General features: G+C 42.2%; 3 protein-coding genes across 4 annotated transcripts in view; 2 read left to right on the plus strand and 1 right to left on the minus strand.

Moving 5' to 3' along the window:
- The first annotated feature begins 9 nt into the window (after positions 1-9).
- On the plus strand, positions 10-3,672 carry LOC139378742 (ADP-ribosylation factor 4). The gene is made up of 6 exons (XM_071121194.1): positions 10-217; positions 931-1,011; positions 2,012-2,121; positions 2,333-2,404; positions 2,703-2,828; positions 3,002-3,672. Exons 1-6 carry the CDS (start codon positions 151-153, stop codon positions 3,086-3,088), a joined length of 543 nt encoding a protein of 180 aa, XP_070977295.1. The 5' UTR covers positions 10-150; the 3' UTR covers positions 3,089-3,672.
- A 575-nt stretch (positions 3,673-4,247) lies between these two features.
- Positions 4,248-20,315, minus strand: part of LOC139378744 (ragulator complex protein LAMTOR4) — a 110,834-nt gene continuing 94,766 nt past the window's right edge. Inside the window, exons 1-4 of one of the 2 annotated variants that reach the window (XM_071121196.1) lie at positions 6,583-6,651; positions 6,181-6,264; positions 5,966-6,083; positions 4,248-5,819 (exon numbers count right to left, since the gene is read on the minus strand). In XM_071121196.1, the coding sequence (XP_070977297.1) occupies positions 5,722-5,819; positions 5,966-6,083; positions 6,181-6,264; positions 6,583-6,585 (303 nt within the window). In that variant the 5' untranslated portion in view covers positions 6,586-6,651 and the 3' untranslated portion in view covers positions 4,248-5,721. Of the gene's footprint in view, positions 5,820-5,965; positions 6,084-6,180; positions 6,266-6,582; positions 6,652-20,315 lie in introns of those variants that run through there. The other variant, XM_071121197.1, reaches the window with a different exon arrangement.
- On the plus strand, positions 6,675-10,820 carry LOC139378743 (V-type proton ATPase subunit F). The gene is made up of 2 exons (XM_071121195.1): positions 6,675-7,150; positions 9,758-10,820. Exons 1-2 carry the CDS (start codon positions 6,993-6,995, stop codon positions 9,957-9,959), a joined length of 360 nt encoding a protein of 119 aa, XP_070977296.1. The 5' UTR covers positions 6,675-6,992; the 3' UTR covers positions 9,960-10,820.

Below are 20,315 nucleotides of genomic sequence, written 5' to 3' on the forward strand. Positions count from 1 at the left end.
GTGAAAGCGATGACGTCATTTATTCCGCGTTGGCCTGGACGTGGCATCTGAAAAGACTGCGAAAGGAAAGCTGCACCCACTCTCTGTCTGGTTACAATACACAACTTTGGTTTTCTATTTAAGTATCGTCGCGCGGAGCTCTTTCACAACATGGGGCTAACAATTTCGTCGATATTTTCCAGGCTTTTTGGCAAAAAACAGATGAGGATACTTATGGGTGAGCAATCCTTTTATCAACCTGGCTGCTAGCTAACGTTAGCTAGCTTAGTGGGAGGGGGTTGCCATGATCAGGGATGTACTTTGCTTTTTGTGAAATATTACAGTTAAGTGAACAGGTAGTTTACTATGTCTTTCTATTTGTCTTGTAACGTAAACATTACTCGTTTTGAGAGCAATCGGAGTAAGAACACAGACTAGCTAGGATAACACTGTGCTATTGCACAATAATTAATGGTAGTTTGTTCACTTAATACCAACGAATGGCTTAGTTACGTCACATCTCAGGACTATACAAGTTTGTAGCTGTCGTGACCTTTTTATAATGGGTCCCTAGTTTAATACAAAATATCTAGACTCATTTACATCACTCTTACCATAACTTGTCCACCTGTGTGTGTTAGCCTATATTTTGGGGTTGTGGATGCTGCTCCTAATTTTGAGCTGAAGGCACAGTTGCTACCCTATATATTTATATACGTTGTCCAAATCATTGCCGTTTGACAGCCGCTGATGGAAAACTAAGCACCCTCTCTGTCAGCTGTCAGAGGGATTTCATTTGACACGAGATAGACCTCTTGTAATAGCTACCTATCTCTTTCATAAATGTTGCAGTACAATATGTTTGTCTTGCTTGTTTTTTGTATGGAAAATACGTAACCTATCTGGGTTTATTATGATTGGGAAGTTTGACATTACTATTTTCTTCTGTAGTTGGTTTGGACGCTGCTGGAAAGACCACTATTCTCTACAAACTGAAGCTGGGGGAGATTGTAACCACTATTCCAACCATTGGTAAGAAAATCTCAGAGCCAAAGATGGATAGATCTCTAGCATACACAACCATATGCAAAACATGGGCCTTCTCAACTCCTGGCACTGTCTTTAAAAGCATCAGTAATCTGATATTAAATGGGGGACTTGCTTTCTCATTGAGCTTGTGAGCAAATTATTAAGATTTCTTTTGATGTCTTGTTCTGGTGACTGACGTAGCATGACACACACTGAGCCCAATCTTTGATGCCATGGTAATCAAGTCCAATTGTTTAATGGTTATGGAAATGGACATTAAGGTCCACACAGAGCTGTGCACTCGACAATTCAGTCTGTCAAATTTAAGAAAAATATATATTTTTGGACATGACGGTGAGGTATAGAAGTGAATGCTTTTCATGACCATAGTTCTGGGCACAGCAGTCTAAGGCACTGCGTCTCAGTGCAAGAGGTGTCACTAAAGTACCTGGTTCGAATCCAGGCTGTATCACATCCGGCCATGATTTGAGTCCCATAGGGCAGCGCACAATTTGCCCAACATCGTCCGGGTTTGGACGGAGTAGGCCGTCATTGTAAATAAGAATGTCTTCTTAACTGACTTACCTTGTTAAATAAAAAAATACAATTTAAAAAAGAGATGGCTGCACTGCCTCCATGCATCAGAGCTGTTGGGGCTTGCTGGGTGAGGGGGCTCTTTAGATGGAGCAGATTGGTTGATAAATGTCTAAACACTTAGTCAAAGTAAGTAGGGAAGAAAATAATGGTTTGTCCCACCTAAGATCAGACAAAATTGGGTCACCATTCCATAGTTTTTCATTTTCAATTTGAGCTACAGGCAGTAGTTTACTCCTATTGCAAATTGGTTTTAATTTGCTTATTATTTATACAGAACCTTAATTTCTACCATAATGATCTAGACCAGAGCTGTTTATGCTGGTAGAGGTCAGACTGGTGATACTGGATCTAGTCTCTGTGTGAATTCCTGTTGCTGATTCTCTCTCGCTCTTCGGTGACCGAGCAGGTTTTAACGTGGAGACTGTTGAGTACAAGAACATTTGCTTCACCGTGTGGGATGTGGGCGGTCAGGACAAGATCCGCCCCCTCTGGAGGCACTACTTCCAGAACACACAGGTATGATACATACCTGTGACAGCAGTGACTTACATCAGTGGTCATCATGGCATATCTTTGATGTCTTAATTCAAATATACAAATAGTGCTAGAATCAATATGTGTCAGAATGGACCCTGTCAAAAGAACCTGTTGTTTATCCAAAAAGCTAAGTGAATATGTACAGTAGACAAAATAACAGTAGCCTGACCTTTGAACCTTGACTTCACAGGGCCTTATCTTCGTAGTGGACAGCAACGACAGAGAGAGAGTAGCAGAGTCGGCAGAAGAGCTGTCTAAAATGGTAAATGTTGCATACATGTCAATTTAAGCTACTGTTTTTGGTCAAGGAACAATACTATTTTTGTGTTGGCATTTGCAGTATTTCTGTGAAAAGGAACCTAAAATGAGCTTATGGTTGGCATGGGCAAATAAACATTAATTCAATGGCAAATTATATTTATATTAGTTGCCATTGTGACTGATCATTGACACACACAGCCTTCTGTGGCCTATGGTTTCCCATTGACAATGGCCGCCTGCATAAATGTTTTTCCCTCCCCTTGTCCTCCTAACCAATTCTCATTTATTTCTCTCTACAGCTGCAGGAGGATGAGTTGAGGGAGGCAGTGTTGCTGGTGTTTGCAAACAAACAGGACCTGCCCAACGCTATGGCAGTGAGCGACCTCACAGACAAACTGGGCCTGCAGAGCTTGCGCAGCAGAGTTGTGAGCATCTCTCTCTTTCTCACTATCACTTGAACAGTCCTTCCAATGAGTTGTACAGTAAAATGTATTTCTGACCAGATAAACATGTGGTCCACTGTGGCTTTGCAGAGTTATTCATATGTATGACATTACTGGCATTTATGTACAGCAACTCATTATGTCTCTCCTTCCAGTGGCATGTCCAGGCTACCTGTGCTACCCAGGGCACTGGGCTATACGAAGGACTGGACTGGTTATCCAACGAGCTGTCGAAACGCTAAAGAATGGAGAAATCGCAGGACCGAAGCGAACGAGATATGAACACGCGAGCAAGAGTAGAAGGGGTGCAGGCTGAGCATTACATCAATGGAAAAAAACTGCGACTTTTTAAATTCAGTGTCTGTCTGGTAGAACTTGCAGTTATGGACTTTGCGATCAGTTCCTGTTCTGAAACCTTTTTTCATCATTCTTCCCTTTTATTCCCATTGTCATACATGCAGATGTTTTAGACTGTTTTTCTTTTTTCCACCCAACTTCCTCAACAGTAAAATTGTTTTTAAGTTGCATGTTTTAAAAAAACATAAAATAGATTCACATGATGGTTGTGTTCTGATGTTGATCATTGTGGAATGGAAGGGTGGGCCACTAGATTTTGTTGGGGGGGTATTGGGATACCGGGAGTTTGTTGTAAACGGTATATGGAGCTGTTTCGGGTGTAAAACCCCTATGGCCTCCCCTGACTCAGTCATTCCAGAGATCTGAACCTGAAGGCCAGTTCCATTCCTAAACAATGTGAAGAGTGCAGGACCTTCAGTCATTTCAAAGGCCATTATGATGCAATAAAATGTTATTTTTCTTTTCTCAATTGTTGAAACATTGTCATTTGTCTTCTCTGATTGGGTGAGGTGGGACATGGAGACCCTTGAATAGTTGAATGTTTCTTCATAACAATTTTAGCCTAAACCGGTTCAGTGTTTTTGGACAGTAAGCAGAGTGGATTCTCTAATTAGGTTTGTCAACAACTGACACTTTATGAAAAGTCAATTGCATCTTGCAGGAAAAAAACAAGTGCTGATAAAAACAGTTCCATTCTCCTCAGAGGTGCTCCCACTTAATCTTCAGATTAAAATCCTACTTAGATATGCATGGTTTGCATTGTAACTTTTTGGTCGGCCTGACCAGAGCTGTAGATTTGTTCGGTGTGCTATTTATATGCTTCCCCTTCCATTTAGTTTTTGCATCTTGTACTTTATAACAGCTTAATATTTTCCGTTATAGAATAAATATTTCGCAGCAGTTTAAACGCTAAAAATTATTCTCTACACTATACTTGCTGGTTTTGTCAAACTGAAATTAGGCGAACTATTAGAACTTTAGCAACCAGGAAATGGCAGAGCAATTTCAGCATAGTGCGACATTAAAACAGCATTTATAAACAAGTTCAAAGCATGTGGATGTTTATAAGCAAAGCTTTGAGGTAATCAAATAAAGCCCTGAATCTCCCACACAATTTAACATGCCAAGACAATAGCTCACGATAACAGTCATTGCATGTGTATATACATTTGTACCGATAGCAATTACATAGCAACATTTGAGACTTAGTTCAGGTTAGAAAAAAACCAGCACAGAGTTACCCCCAAAAAATATACATTTCCATCCAGCCACATTCAGTAGGGCACAACATAATACATTTCTATGTAGTAAAGTAGAACAGACATGCTTCTGTTCTGAGTATTTAAAGATGCCAGCTCTATCCAAGGTATTTCTATCTGCAACATTCAGAATGTTAAAGAAAACGTTGTTGGGGAGCATTCAAACTAAATAGCATGTGTGCTGATACTATAAACTGAATAGATTGAATTCCGGTCTAAACTGCCACACACAAACTGACAACTAATTTGTGTTACATACGGTACGGACTACACCACAGCACTATTCTGTTTCATTTCTCATTACAAAAAGTTAACAATTAAGATTACACATGCAGTTTGATGCCTATTGTGGCCCATTCAATGTGAATTCTTCAATATCTATACTGAACAAAAATATAAACTTAACATGTAAAGTGTTTGTCCCATGTTTCATGAGCTGAAATAAAATATTTATTACACACAAAAAGCTTATTTCTCTCAAATTTTGTGCACAAATTTGTTTGCATCCCTGCATTTCTCCTTTGCCAAGATAATCCATCCACCTGACATGTGTGGCATATCTAGAAGCTTATTAAATAGCGTGATCATTACAAAGATGCACCCTGTGCTGGGAGACAATAAAAAGGCCTCTAAAATGCGGAGTTATGTCACACAACGCGATGTCACAGATGTCTCAAGTTTTGAGGGAGCCTGCAATTGGCATGCGGACTGCAGGAATGTCCACCAGAGCTGTTGCCAGAGAATTTGATGTTCATTTCTCTAGAATAAGCTGGCTCCCATGTCGTTTTAGAGGATTTGGCAGTACGTCCAACTGGCCTCACAACCGTAGACCACATGTAACCACGCCAGCCCAGGACCTGCACATCCAGCTTCTTCACATAGGGGTTTGGGGGGTGCCGAGGGAGTATTTCCGGCTGTAATAAAGCTCTTTTTTGGGGAAAAACGTATTCTGATTGGCTGGGCCTGGCATCCTAGGCTGCACCCCTGCCCAGTTGTGAAATCCATAGATTAGGGCCTAATTTATTTATTTAAATTGATTTCCTTCTATGAACTTTAACTCAGTAAAATCTCTGAAATTGTTGCATGTTGCATTTATATTTTTGTTCAGTATAACTTCATATGTACTTTCTTCTGTTGTTCTGAAACCTTATAGAAATAGGAACGGAACAGTTCAGTGGATTACTGAGTCCCTGTCCTGTGTGAGTGCGTTGATTGGAGTGGTGGCCTTCATCCTCCCAACCCATCTTCACTACACGGTTCTACACCACTACAGGTTCCCTATGGTTGTTTTGACGTTTCACCACAAATACCTTCTGACCAGACACGGTCACTGTGTACACATAGTCCTCTAGCATGACTGTGGAGAAATCAAACACAGGGAGGTCTGGTTAGAGTGACATGATGGGAGCAGCAATACTGTGTGTGTGTGTGTGTGTGTGTGTGCGTGCGCACGCATGTGTGAGTGAGTGACTCTAGGACCCAGGTGTGCGTTGTCTGACTTACCTGACATGCGTTTGAAGGGCGGCTCAGCAGCACCCTGCAGTCTGAAGCGGCACGCTGTCCGCATCATCTGCATTATGACCCCCGCTGTGTGCTCATCATTCTCCAGCTCTCCTGCAGACTGAGAGAAGGGAATAACAGGGTAGTTGGGAATGAGATGGAGTGGAAGATAGGCAACCGGGCAGGACATGTAGGTGTGCATGTTTGTGTGAACTTACCGCCAATACGCCATCCTCACTGATCACCAAATAACCCAGTTGATCAGGGATCCTCTCCAGACCCTGTGTCAGAGTGCTAGTAGTCTAAAACACAAACAAATGACATGCATAGACACATGTTAGGATCTGTGGGAGAGATACAGTTATCTGCCACCACAAACTGTTTAAGGCTCTAAAGAGAATACCTTTGCATCTGCTTTTGTCAACAGTAAAAGTGGTCACAAAAAAAATCAGTGTTTACAGCTAGCTAGCGAGACATCGAAGCCAGAAAACTATCAAGCGCACTACAGTACACAAAATATAGGCTACAATGTAGCCGCTACAACAGTATGAACCACTAAATACGTTGCTTTTACACAATGCAGAGTCGCAGTAAATCAGAATATAAGCGTTTATACTTGCCATGTTCACTTGCTTTGCCCTATGAGTAAGCCTATCTGCTGCGTTTCCTCTCTTTCTTCACGTGACTTCATCAGCTGACGTGACGTCACGTCATTCCGATAGAGAAGGATTTTGTCCTTTGTGAGGCAGAAAACAAAAACCACGACTTTTTTTTTTTTACAAAACTATTCAGGGCTATTCAATGTATTACATTTTCATTGAGAGACAGTCATTTTTTCCTTCTCGCCATTTCATGATAAAACATTTTTATAGACCAACAGATGGCACTATCTGCGTTTTGTGACAGTTGACGTCTCCCCGAAGAACTCCCAAATGCGGAAGTACTGGTCAGCTGACAGCTTCGTGATTCAGAGAAGGAATAAAATCGAGTCATTGCTTGTTTTTGCTATTTTATCTTGTAGAATTAAATAATGGCAGGGCGAGGTAAATTAATTGCCGTCATTGGTGATGAAGATACGTGTACCGGGTTCCTACTCGGTGGCATTGGCGAGCTGAATAAAAATCGTAAACCGAATTTCTTGGTGGTCGAAAAGGAGACCAGCATCGCAGAGATAGAGGAGACCTTCAAGTAAGTGTTAAGTTATAGCTAGCTATCTAGAGTGGGTATAATTTGTGGAACGTCCCAACAGGAATATGTTCCAAAAACTTCGTAAACAACAAGATTACCAACAAACGCATATAAAGTTGTATAGCGGCAGAATAACATACCGGGTAGGGGGTGGGCTATTTTATTAAGTTTATTTCTGAAAAATGTCTGTCCTCACTCTGGTAGCCTATGGACAAACATTAAGAATAAGCTACGTGGTGAGTTGATGCCTATTCGGCAGCTAGTTAGCGAGGTGAATTGATCATGCTACTTTGTATGCGTTGTTTTGTTGGCAACCTTGAGCTCAACGGTGCTTTGTTTCATGACTTAAATGTTGTGAAGATGATACACTTGGGACGAACGACAGCCGAGATGATTACAATTAATGTTTTAGGACCAAAGACTGCGGGATATTTTGGATGATCTGTCCCTGACCGAAGGTGCGGCCGTGTATTTCTGCTGCCAATGATGCCATAAACAAGGGAAATAGAAACATGTTTCCAGTGTGCGTCAGATATTTCTGTGTCTGATGGAGTGCAGTGCAAGTTACTTGACTTTTATGAAGACAGTGATGAAACTGCAAATGGCTTACATCAAGCTCTGATGAACTGTGTGGAAAAGCATGAACTGGATATTAGACACATCACAGCCTGTGCAGCAGATAATGCCAATGTCAACTTTGGAAAACACCACTGCGTTTACCAGTTATTGAGCAGTGCCAACAATCGCATTCTGAAAGATAATTGCCCAAATCACATAGCTCATATTGCCTGCAAGTATGCCTGTGATAAGCTGTCAGTGGATGTTGAGACAATTGTTTTAAAGATCTACAGCCACTTCTCAGTATCTGCTTCCCAAATAAGTTTTTGCCTTTATTGACGTTGAGTGGCGTGAAATTATGCGACATGTTTGCACACGATGGCTCTCTCTTCATCCAGCTGTCATTCGTCTCCTGCAAAGCTGGCCAGCTCTTACTTCATACTTCAGGTCCCTTTGGGGAGACCTGTCTTGTGGCACCGAAGAGTGTTTGAGTGTGAAGAAAAAACAGAAGCCGCTAAGATTTATCTGTGCTTTTTCCACAAAGTGGGGGTGTGTGTTTTTGACCAACTTGTAAAAAAGCTGGAGGAAACAATGCTCTGCATCAGATGTTTACAAGGAAGTCCAAAATGAAGATGCTCAAAATGAAGATGCTTCAGCGGAAACGGGACAGCCTTTTTTGGATACCAGACCAAGCAGCTGATGGACAAACAATTGTCAGCACAAAGCTCCAAGCGGTAACAGGACTTTGAAGTTCTATGACACTGTCATTACATACATTGACAAGTGGTTTGATTTCTCACCAGAAAATGTAATGGTGAAACTGAAGCTGATTGGCCTCTATGAGGAGCCTTTGTAGAGGATTTTCTCTCTGATGACCATTAAATGGTCAGACTCAAGAAACAGATGCAACACAGAGCTGATCAAAAATGAACTTCAAATATCTGTGAACTGTGTCTTGTCATGTAAGGACTTCTCTCTGGCTATGTAAAATTACAACGGACTGCTTGAATCAGTCAAGAGCAGCAAAAAATATCCATGGAAAAAGTAGACTTGGTGAGTGACTCATGCCCCTCTTTTCCTCTTTTGCATTTTAATTTTAATTTTTTTTGCTGTAAAGGTTCAAATTGTGATTTCTTAATTTATTTTGTTTATTCACATAAGTTTACATAATTATACAGTTTTAGTAAAGCTATAGACTAAATGGAATATACAAATGTTTTGCCTTTCCAATTGAATAAGAATATACACTGTATATTCATTCACACAACACTGTACCCACACTGCCGTGGCACTGCACTGGCACGCCACCTTTTGTCCCTTATTTGGTAGTGAGAAAGTTGGCAACCCCATCTAGCAAGCAAGTTCTCATGTGTAACTCTGTTGTTTGTGTCGCACTGCTTTGCGCTATCTTAGCCAGGTCGCAGTTGTAAATGAGAACTTGTTCTCAACTGGCCTACCTGGTTAAATAAAGGTGAAATAAATCAAATAAAAAGTCGCAGCAATGAAGAACTGAGTGCGTGCGCGTTCACGCGAATGGTGAGGGGGGGGATTCTGTCGGTGGAGATTTTCGGCACAACACCGGTTAGCTGGTTAGTTAGCTGGTAGCGTGATCAATTCACCTCACTATCTATCTAATTTTGAGATTGAAGATAAATAGCTAAAAGCAGACAAACTGTGAGCTTGTTTGCACACAGGGTGAAGACAGTTGATGCTCCATTATGTTTGTAATTGCATAGGGGATGTCAGGTGTTATCTAGACAGTTAACACCTGGCATTGAAAATTCTCAGTGCAACACCAAACAGTACCTAACCTGTAACTCCCAGTATAATGGATACCATGTGTGTGTCACATTATCTGGTGTTACAACCTGTAGGTCGGTGGTATCATGATTTCTGTGTTCCATTAGGCCTAGTTATGTGATATGATTCATCATAACGCCTTCGAATACTGCTGGACAACATACCTTGTTTTTTGTTGTTTACAGACCTGCACTGTAATGTTCAGTCGTCGTCTCTAACTTATTTACTTCTGTCATGCCCCCCCCACAGGAGTTTCCTGACTCGCAATGACATCGGCATCATCCTAATCAACCAGTTCATAGCAGAGATGATCCGTCACGCCATCGACCAGCACATGGAGTCCATCCCTGCCGTGCTGGAGATACCCTCCAAGGAGCACCCATACGACGCCTCCAAGGACTCCATCCTACGCAGGGCCAAGGGCATGTTCTCCGCTGAGGACTTCCGATAAACACACAACACGTACCCAAAGATGCAGTGTCGCGGTCTGGTCAGGGACAGAGATGGAGGAGGGGGACTTTGGAGACTGTCCCATGATCCTAAATGAGTTATCTTGTGCAATGCTATGGAAGGCTGTAAAGTATGCCTGATGGCAGTTTCATGTGTTATCCATATTGACTGAGTCCATAATTGGTCCCCACAGTCCACCTCTCATCTCTTGCCTGGGTCCTGTTCCCATCCACCTGGCAATGCATTTTCACCAGACCGAATGTTGAATTGTTTGATGTAATATGTAGTTTTTCATTCCTTTGCCTGGAGCATTATGGTATTACTATTCATTGACCACATTGATGGTTGAATTGTTTTGCTGTATGCCTTTTCGGGTTATTCATGCTGTTGTATGAAATCTTACGCAGGTACTGTATCTTGTGGTCTCATCCAGTCTGTTTTTCAAATGCTTGCTTCATTTTGTCATAACCTTGGGGAGAGTATGCTTGCATAAGACTTCTCGGCAAAGACTTGTGGATAGTCATCTGCAATTCATTGAGTGTAACATTTGTCAGAGCATGCATGTGACTGTCTGTTCTAACTTCACATTTGTCATTTATGGAAACAGTCCTAATGCCCCTATTTGGATCTTTACAAAAAAAACTGCAAAGTAGTATTTCATCATCTGGTGAAATGACCAGTATAATTCCCCAATCCACAGGGTACAGCTCAACAGAAAATTCACAAAATTAACAGCTTGAAAAAAAATATATGTATGTTAAGCACTGCAAAATGACTACCTGTAGTAATGTATTGTGACAGTTTTAACTTATACCTGTAACAAAACAAATAGATGTTTACAAAAATAAATTATTCTATCCAACCTGTACTGTGTAAGTAATTAATGATAATATCAAGACCAGCACAACTGTCTTAAATGTTTGTTAGAAGACAATCGCACTACTCACAATCTCACAAAAGCCAAAACAATTCCCTGTATGTTAGCTTGGAAGGCTTCATTATTTCATACTGTACAAAGTCTTCAAATTAAATCCAGCAATCCTCCATGCTGATTCTAAAGCCTTATAGTGCTAGTAGCCTGAAGTACAACAAGAATGTTACATGTCAGTCATAAGACCCCACTACCAACTATACTTATCTCAAAAGAGATGCAAGCGTTCCTGATGATGTGACTTGACCAGTTAGTTTCTTTTGGGAAGTGGGGTAAAGTTCACATGAAGCCAAAGTTGAACTTCTCACTGCATAGTTTAGGCAGAAGTGAAGTACTTTCCAGTATCTCTGTGCCAGTGGCACAAACGTAAAGCCCAGTGTATTAACCCTGACAAATCAGATTCAGAGTGGTATCCATGATTAAATCCTGAGACTGAACCTGATGTGTTACATTATTTAGGGGCCTGCACACGCTGATGCTGTGATCCAACTGGCAAATATGAACAACCTTGAGACAGGCCTTAACATTTATCTTGCTGGACATGTGAGTTCTTAAATTTTCTCCCATGTTCTTCAGTGAACCAGGGACAAACACAAACACACAAACACAGCTCTGTTCTACTACCTGCACCTTATAAAGATATCGAATGTTGGCCAAGAGGTGCTCCCAGAATGAACCTATCCCTGGACATGGGTTTTTTTCACGGACCTAATGGCCCTCCCGCAGAACAGATGATCCCTGCCTGGTCTCTCGTGTCATCCTCCTGGGCTATGTCTTTGGATTCCCAGTCCCCTTCAACAGCACTCAGAGGTAAGACATCTACCTACCTGTGGAAATAGGAGATTAGAGGTTGTATGGATGAATGGATAGAGTTGTGACCTGTGAGGCATGTGATTTTTTTCCCCTCTGTAGACAATATGAATATGAGACTCTTCTTCAACTCAACAACACAGTGAGTGTTGGGTTCTAATACTTCAAAAAACTAGGAAGAGTTTGACTAAATGTGAGAATAGTGAGACCAACATACTGCTCTTTCAGACCCTTCATGTCAAATGACACAGAGTCCAATGAAACAGAGATTCCCTTCCCTTTTTAGTGAGTACATTTATGGGTCTATATTTGTATAGTGTTGAAACCAAATGTTGTAAACCATTTTGAGCACCAAGTAACCTAACGGTTAGAGAGGCGAGCCAGTTTGAATCCCGGGTCTTAAATCCTAGATGCCATTGCCTACCGTTATGCCTTTGAGCAAAGCACTTATCCCCCCACTATAACATCTCCCCGGGAGGCCAGTGTGGCAGCCCCCCGCACCTCTCCAAAATGTATGTGTGTCTTTTCGGAGGGGTTGGGTTGAAAGTGGAAGTACAATTTGGGTTGGACCTTGTGGGAAATTGACCAATAAAGTGATTTGTTCTATCGTTACAGAATTATACTTCCTATGAAGAATATGAGTCAGTTATTGTAAGTTAGCTCTTCAAACTCACCATGGCCCCTGAGGGCCAAACACATGTACTTTAACTGTATAAACACTATTGACTCATGATTGACTCTTCAATCTTGTTTTACCAGATGTGAAAGAACAAGTTTCATGGACTGACAGACATTTTTCTAAAATGTCTCGTCTTTTTTCCTTTCTCTTTCAGGGATTACGACCGCACAATACCGTAAGTCTCCCTAAATGTACGCAAGTACAATGTGATTGAATAATTTGACTGAGCACACAAGCCTGTGTGTGTTTGTGTGTCGAACGGTTATGTGTGTGTCCAACGTTTATGTGTGTGTCCAAGGGTTATGTGTGTGTCCAACGGTTATGTGTGTGTCCAACTGCACTATTGTTAAAGCAATAGTGCATATACATAACCTTAACTGTTTCATTAGCAGCAGGTCATTGCTGCATATCTGACCACCCAGCAGGACACACTCCAGTCCTCTAACCTGATACTCCCCTCCTTTCAATCCAGATGCAGTGTGTCTATCTGCTACCTTCCCACCTGTATGAACTCTAATCTGGGGTCAGCCCTGCAGAAAGGGGACGAGATAGCGTGCACCTCCACCAAAGACCCCCATGGGGTAGGCAGAAAATGACACTGACACAGCATACCTTAAATTGGCACCCAGTTTTTTTACTAACACGTTTTATCACAGTGGTTGCAGCATGACTTTGATAATAGGTTTTGTGGCTCTCCAACAACAAAAAACTGCTCTACATCTATTTCTGAAATGTACTGCACCAGAGTTTAAGTAAGTTGTGAGCATGAAAAGGAAACTGTAATGCAAGGGGGCGTTTAGAGTAGATTTAACTATTATAATAGTTCATAAATTACATTCAAAGTGTTGAGTACTTTATGTCAAATACTTAATTGTTTTGTGTAAAGTGACTAAACCTAATACAGTGCCTTGCGAACGTATTCGGCCCCCTTGAACTTTGCGACCTTTTGCCACATTTCAGGCTTCAAACATAAAGATATAAAACTGTATTTTTTTGTGAAGAATCAACAACAAGTGGGACACAATCATGAAGTGGAACGACATTTATTGGATATTTCAAACTTTTATAACAAATAAAAAACTGAAAAATTGGGCGTGCAAAATTATTCAGCCCCCTTAAGTTAATACTTTGTAGCGCCACCTTTTGCTGCGATTACAGCTGTAAGTCGCTTGGGGTATGTCTCTATCAGTTTTGCACATCGAGAGACTGACATTTTTCCCCATTCCTCCTTGCAAAACAACTCGAGCTCAGTGAGGTTGGATGGAGAGCATTTGTGAACATCAGTTTTCAGTTTTTTCCACAGATTCTCGATTGGATTCAGGTCTGGACTTTGACTTGGCCATTCTAACACCTGGATATGTTTATTTTTGAACCATTCCATTGTAGATTTTGCTTTATGTTTTGGATCATTGTCTTGTTGGAAGACAAATCTCCGTCCCAGTCTCAGGTCTTTTGCAGACTCTATCAGGTTCTTCCAGAATGGTCCTGTATTTGGCTCCATCCATCTTCCCATCAATTTTAACCATCTTCCCTGTCCCTGCTGAAGAAAAGCAGGCCCAAACCATGATGCTGCCACCACCATGTTTGACAGTGGGGATGGTGTGTTCAGCTGTGTTGCTTTTACGCCAAACATAACGTTTTGCATTGTTGCCAAAAAGTTCAATTTTGGTTTCATCTGACCAGAGCACCTTCTTCCACATGTTTGGTGTGTCTCCCAGGTGGCTTGTGGCAAACTTTAAACAACACTTTTTATGGATATCTTTAAGAAATGGCTTTCTTCTTGCCACTCTTCCATAAAGGCCAGATTTGTGCAATATACGACCGATTGTTGTCCTATGGACAGAGTCTCCCACCTCAGCTGTAGATCTCTGCAGTTCATCCAGAGTGATCATGGGCCTCTTGGCTGCATCTCTGATCAGTCTTCTCCTTGTATGAGCTGAAAGTTTAGAGGGACGGCCAGGTCTTGGTAGATTTGCAGTGGTCTGATACTCCTTCCATTTCAATATTACCGCTTGCACAGTGCTCCTTGGGATGTTTAAAGCTTGGGAAATCTTTTTGTATCCAAATCCGGCTTTAAACTTCTTCACAACAGTATCTCGGACCTGCCTGGTGTGTTCCTTGTTCTTCATGATGCTCTCTGCGCTTTTGATGGACCTCTGAGACTATCACAGTGCAGGTGCATTTATACGGAGACTTGATTACACACAGGTGGATTGTATTTATCATCATTAGTCATTTAGGTCAACATTGGATCATTCAGAGATCCTCACTGAACTTCTGGAGAGAGTTTGCTGCACTGAAAGTAAAGGGGCTGAATAATTTTGCACGCCCAATTCTTCAGTTTTTGATTTGTTAAAAAAGTTTGAAATATCCAATAAATGTCGTTCCACTTCATGATTGTGTCCCACTTGTTGTTGATTCTTCACCAAAAAATACAGTTTTATATCTTTATGTTTGAAGCCTGAAATGTGGCAAAAGGTCGCAAAGTTCAAGGGGGCCGAATACTTTCGCAAGGCACTGTATACGTCCCTTCTTTTGTACGCGAATAAAAGCTTTTTACAAGCCAGGAGTGATGCAATAAATGCCTGCTTTCCACATAGAAATAGATTCAGAAATGTCTGTCTACACTTTTCTTGATTCAATCCACACTCACTCTGGTAAATAAAAAAAATATAGGCCTTACTCAACCATGAATGTCTAGTTGAGCAGAATGACACAAAGGAAAACAAAAGTACAGACAGACAGAGTAACTGATAAAGTGATAATCTCATGTTGAATTTAGAGGCCTTGATGTTAGTCCATGACCTGTGTGCGGGTTTTATATGTATACTGTATGTAGGCCACGAAACCCAGCTGAGTAAACAAGTAATGTTCTATAGCTTGAAGTGACTGAGAGTAGTTTAACTCACTACTGATATCTCCTCTGTATCCACGCAGGCCAGAGGAGACCTACGTTCCTTGGAACAGCACTGACATGGCTCAACGTGAGGAAGATCATTGGTGGAAAGGATTGTGGGTATGCTATAGAAAATATATTCTGTTGCAGTTCAACTTCCACTCTGTTGTTGCTCTTTTGCCAACAGGCCTGAGGAGTTGATGCAGAGTCGGAACGAGACAGACAGCAACTCAACATTACCTATGTGAGTTCTCTTATGCTATTATTATAAACAGGCATCTACCCTTTAATTTTGCACATGTTCCAATATGTCATTAATAATTTGTTTCCCCTCTACTGCACACAGACACAGGTACAACAGTCCTCCACTCCTTATGGATATAAGGGAAAGAAAATGCCCATTGTAAGTATGTTTTCAGTCAGTCATCATACATTTTATCAGTAGGTGGCGCTTTATCTCTGAATGGAGGGAAGACAAAAAGCATTACAAAACTGTGCATCGTTGAAGTGAAATCAATGTTTCCTCTGTCCTTCTTGGCAACTCTTTTTAGGCATGAATATTATGTAGCAGCGCCTCAAGGCTGCGTGGTGAGTCTCTGTGCCCTGGGCCATATACTGAACCAGGGCGGGACGAGAGTGCAGGCGGGGCCACCCGAGACCCACATGGCAACGGCAAGAGGCCAGGCAGCAGGCTGTTAGCCAGCCTGCCAGCATAGTGGAGTCTGCCACTAGCACAGTCAGTGCAGTCAGCTCAGCTATCACCATTGAGACTGTGTCTGTGCCTCGACCTAGGTTGGGCAAAACTAAACATGGCGGTGTTCGCCTTAGCAATCTCACTAGGATAAAGACCACCTCCATTCCTGTCATTATTGAAAGAGATCATGATACCTCACATCTCAAAATAGGGCTACTTAATGTTAGATCCCTTACTTCAAAGGCAATTATAGTCAATGAACTAATCACTGATCATAATCTTGATGTGATTGGCCTGACTAAAACATAGTTTAAGCCTGATGAATTTACTGTGTTAAATGAGGCCTCACCTCCTGGCTACACTAGTGACCATATCCCCCGTGCATCCCGCAAAGGCGGAGGTGTTGCTAACATTTACGATAGCAAATTTCAATTTACAAAAAAAAAAATGACGTTTTCGTCTTTTGAGCTTCTAGTCATGAAATCTATGCAGCCTACTCAATCACTTTTTATAGCTACTGTTTACAGGCCTCCTGGGCCATATACAGCGTTCCTCACTGAGTTCCCTGAATTCCTATCGGACCTTGTAGTCATAGCGGATAATATTATAATCTTTGGTGACTTTAATATTCACATGGAAAAGTCCACAGACCCACTCCAAAAGGCTTTCGGAGCCATCATCGACTCAGTGGGTTTTGTCCAACATGTCTCTGGACCCACTCACTGTCACAATTCATACGCTGGACCTAGTTTTGTCCCATGGAATAAATGTTGTGGATCTTAATGTTTTTCCTCATAATCTTGGACTATCGGACCACCATTTTATTACGTTTGCAATTGCAACAAATAATCTGCTCAGACCCCAACCAAGGATCATCAAAAGTTGTGCTATAAATTCACAGACAACACAAAGATTCCTTGATGTCCTTCCAGATTCCCTCTGTCTACCCAAGGACGCCAGAGGACAAAAATCAGTTAACCACCTAACTGAGGAACTCAATTTAACCTTGCGCAATACCCTAGATGCAGTTGCACCCCTAAAAACTGAAAACATTTCTCATAAGAAACTAGCTCCCTGGTACACAGAAAATACCCAAGCTCTGAAGCAAGCTTCCAGAAAATTGGAACGGAAATGGCGCCACACCAAACTGGAAGTCTTCCGACTAGCTTGGAAAGACAGTACTGTGCAGTACCGAAGAGCCCTTACTGCTGCTCGATCATCCTATTTTTCTAACTTAATTGAGGAAAATAAGAACAATCCGAAATTCCTTTTTGATACTGTCGCAAAGCTAACTAAAAAGCAGCATTCCCCAAGAGAGGATGACTTTCACTTTAGCAGTGATAAATTCATGAACTTCTTTGAGGAAAAGATCATGGTCATTAGAAAGCAAATTACGGACTCTTCCTTAAATCTGCGTATTCCTTCAAAGCTCAGTTGTCCTGAGTCTGCACAACTCTGCCAGGACCTAGGATCAAGAGAGACGCTCAAGTGTTTTAGTACTATATCTCTTGACACAATGATGAAAATAATCATGGCCTCTAAACCTTCAAGCTGCATACTGGACCCTATTCCAACTAAACTACTGAAAGAGCTGCTTCCTGTGCTTGGCCCTCCTATGTTGAACATAATAAACGGCTCTCTATCCACCGGATGTGTACCAAACTCACTAAAAGTGGCAGTAATAAAGCCTCTCTTGAAAAAGCCAAACCTTGACCCAGAAAATATAAAAAACTATCGGCCTATATCGAATCTTCCATTCCTCTCAAAAATTTTAGAAAAGGCTGTTGCGCAACAACTCACTGCCTTCCTGAAGACAAACAATGTATACGAAATGCTTCAATCTGGTTTTAGACCCCATCATAGCACTGAGACGGCACTTGTGAAGGTGGTAAATTACATTTTAATGGCATCGGACCGAGGCTCTGCATCTGTCCTCGTGCTCCTAGACCTTAGTGCTGCTTTTGATACCATCGATCACCACATTCTTTTGGAGAGATTGGAAACCCAAATTGGTCTACACGGACAAGTTCTGGCCTGGTTTAGATCTTATCTGTCGGAAAGATATCAGTTTGTCTCTGTGAATAGTTTGTCCTCTGACAAATAAACTGTACATTTCGGTGTTCCTCAAGGTTCCGTTTTAGGACCACTATTGTTTTCACTATATATTTTACCTCTTGGGGATGTTATTCGAAAACATAATGTTAACTTTCACTGCTATGCGGATGACACACAGCTGTACATTTCAATTAAACATGGTGAAGCCCCAAAATTGCCCTTGCTAGAAGAATGTGTTTCAGACATAAGGAAGTGGATGGCTGCAAACGTTCTACTTTTAAACTCGGACAAAACAGAGATGCTTGTTCTAGGTCCCAAGAAACAAAGAGATCTTCTGTTGAATCTGACAATTAATCTTAATGGTTGTACAGTCGTCTCAAATAAAACTGTGAAGGACCTCGGCGTTACTCTGGACCCTGATCTCTCTTTTAAAAAACATATCAAGACCATTTCAAGGACAGCTTTTTTCCATCTACGTAACATTGCAAAAATCAGAAACTTTCTGTCCAAAAATGATGCAGAAAAATTAATCCATGCTTTTGTCACTTCTAGGTTAGACTACTGCAATGCTCTACTTTCCGGCTACCCGGATAAAGCACTAAATAAACTTCAGTTAGTGCTAAATACGGCTGCTAGAATCCTGACTAGAACCAAAAAATTTGATCATATTACTCCAGTGCTAGCCTCTCTACACTGGCTTCCTGTCAAAGCAAGGGCTGATTTCAAGGTTTTACTGCTAACCTACAAAGCATTACATGGGCTTGCTCCTACCTATCTCTCTGATTTGGTCCTGCCGTACATACCTACACGTACAAGACGCAGGCCTCCTAATTGTCCCTAGAATTTCTAAGCAAACAGCTGGAGGCAGGGCTTTCTCCTATAGAGCTCCATTTTTATGGAACGGTCTGCCTACCCATGTCAGAGACGCAAACTCGGTCTCAACCTTTAAGTCTCTACTGAAGACTCATCTCTTCAGTGGGTCATGTGATTGAGTGTAGTCTGGCCCAGGAGTGGGAGGGTGAACGGAAAGGCTCTGGAGCAACGAACCGCCCTTGCTGTCTCTGCCTGGCCGGTTCCCCTCTTTCCACTGGGATTCTCTGCCTCTAACCCTATTACAGGGGCTGAGTCACTGGCATACTGGGGCTCTCTCATGCCGTCCCTGGAGGGGGTGCGTCACCTGAGTGGGTTGAGTCACTGATGTGGTCATCCTGTCTGGGTTGGCGCCCCCCCCCCCCCCCCCTTGGGTTGTGCCGTGGCGGAGGTCTTTGTGGGCTATACTCAGCCTTGTTTCAGGATGGTAAGTTGGTGGTTGAAGATATCCCTCTAGTGGTGTGGGGGCTGTGCTTTGGCAAAGTGGGTGGGGTTTTATCCTTCCTGTTTGGCCCTGTCCGGGGGTGTCCTCGGAATGGGCCACAGTGTCTCCTGACCCCTCCTGTCTCAGCCTCCAGTATTTATGCTGCAGTAGTAGTTTATGTGTCGGGGGGCTAGGGTCAGTTTGTTATATCTGGAGTACTTCTCCTGTCCTATTCGGTGTCCTGTGTGAATCTAGGTGTGCGTTCTCTAATTCTCTCCTTCTCTCTTTCTCTCTCTCTCGGAGGACCTGAGCCCTAGGACCATGCCCCAGGACTACCTGACATGATGACTCCTTGCTGTCCCCAGTCCACCTGGCTGTGCTGCTGCTCCAGTTTCAACTGTTCTGCCTTAATATTATTCGACCATGCTGGTCATTTATGAACATTTGAACATCTTGGCCATGTTCTGTTATAATCTCCACCCGGCACAGCCAGAAGAGGACTGGCCATCCCACATATGCTCTCTCTAATTCTCTCTTTCTTTCTCTCTCTCGGAGGACCTGAGCCCTAGGACCATGCCCCAGGAATACCTGACATGATGACTCCTTGCTGTCCCCAGTCCACCTGACTGTGCTGCTACTCCAGTTTCAACTGTTCTGCCTTATTATTATTCGACCATGCTGGTCATTTATGAACATTTGAACATCTTGACCATGTTTTGTTATAATCTCCACCCGGCACAGCCAGAAGAGGACTGGCCACCCCACATAGCCTGGTTCCTCTCTAGGTTTCTTCCTAGGTTTTGGCCTTTCTAGGGAGTTTTTCCTAGCCACCGTGCTTCTACACCTGCATTGCTTGCTGTTTGGGGTTTTAGGCTGGGTTTCTGTACAGCACTTTGAGATATCAGCTGATGTACGAAGGGCTATATAAATAAATTTGATTTGATTTGAAGAGATGAGAGGAAGTGTAACGTGGGGCCTCATATACAGGAGTTGCTGGC

This window comes from Oncorhynchus clarkii, chromosome 21 (genome assembly GCF_045791955.1).
Source record: "Oncorhynchus clarkii lewisi isolate Uvic-CL-2024 chromosome 21, UVic_Ocla_1.0, whole genome shotgun sequence".
In the NCBI taxonomy this organism is placed as follows: domain Eukaryota; kingdom Metazoa; phylum Chordata; class Actinopteri; order Salmoniformes; family Salmonidae; genus Oncorhynchus; species Oncorhynchus clarkii.

What these genes read in the sequence shown, in the direction of transcription:
- LOC139378742 (XM_071121194.1), top strand. Translation starts at nt 151, where the DNA reads ATGGGGCTAACAATTTCGTCGATATTTTCCAGGCTTTTTGGCAAAAAA. An exon ending in ACAGATGAGGATACTTATGG is followed by an intron (nt 218 to 930) that starts GTGAGCAATCCT and finishes TTTCTTCTGTAG; the next exon opens with TTGGTTTGGACGCTGCTGGA. An exon ending in AGAGCTTGCGCAGCAGAGTT is followed by an intron (nt 2,829 to 3,001) that starts GTGAGCATCTCT and finishes CTCTCCTTCCAG; the next exon opens with TGGCATGTCCAGGCTACCTG.
- LOC139378743 (XM_071121195.1), top strand. Translation starts at nt 6,993, where the DNA reads ATGGCAGGGCGAGGTAAATTAATTGCCGTCATTGGTGATGAAGATACG. An exon ending in GAGATAGAGGAGACCTTCAA is followed by an intron (nt 7,151 to 9,757) that starts GTAAGTGTTAAG and finishes CCCCCCCCACAG; the next exon opens with GAGTTTCCTGACTCGCAATG.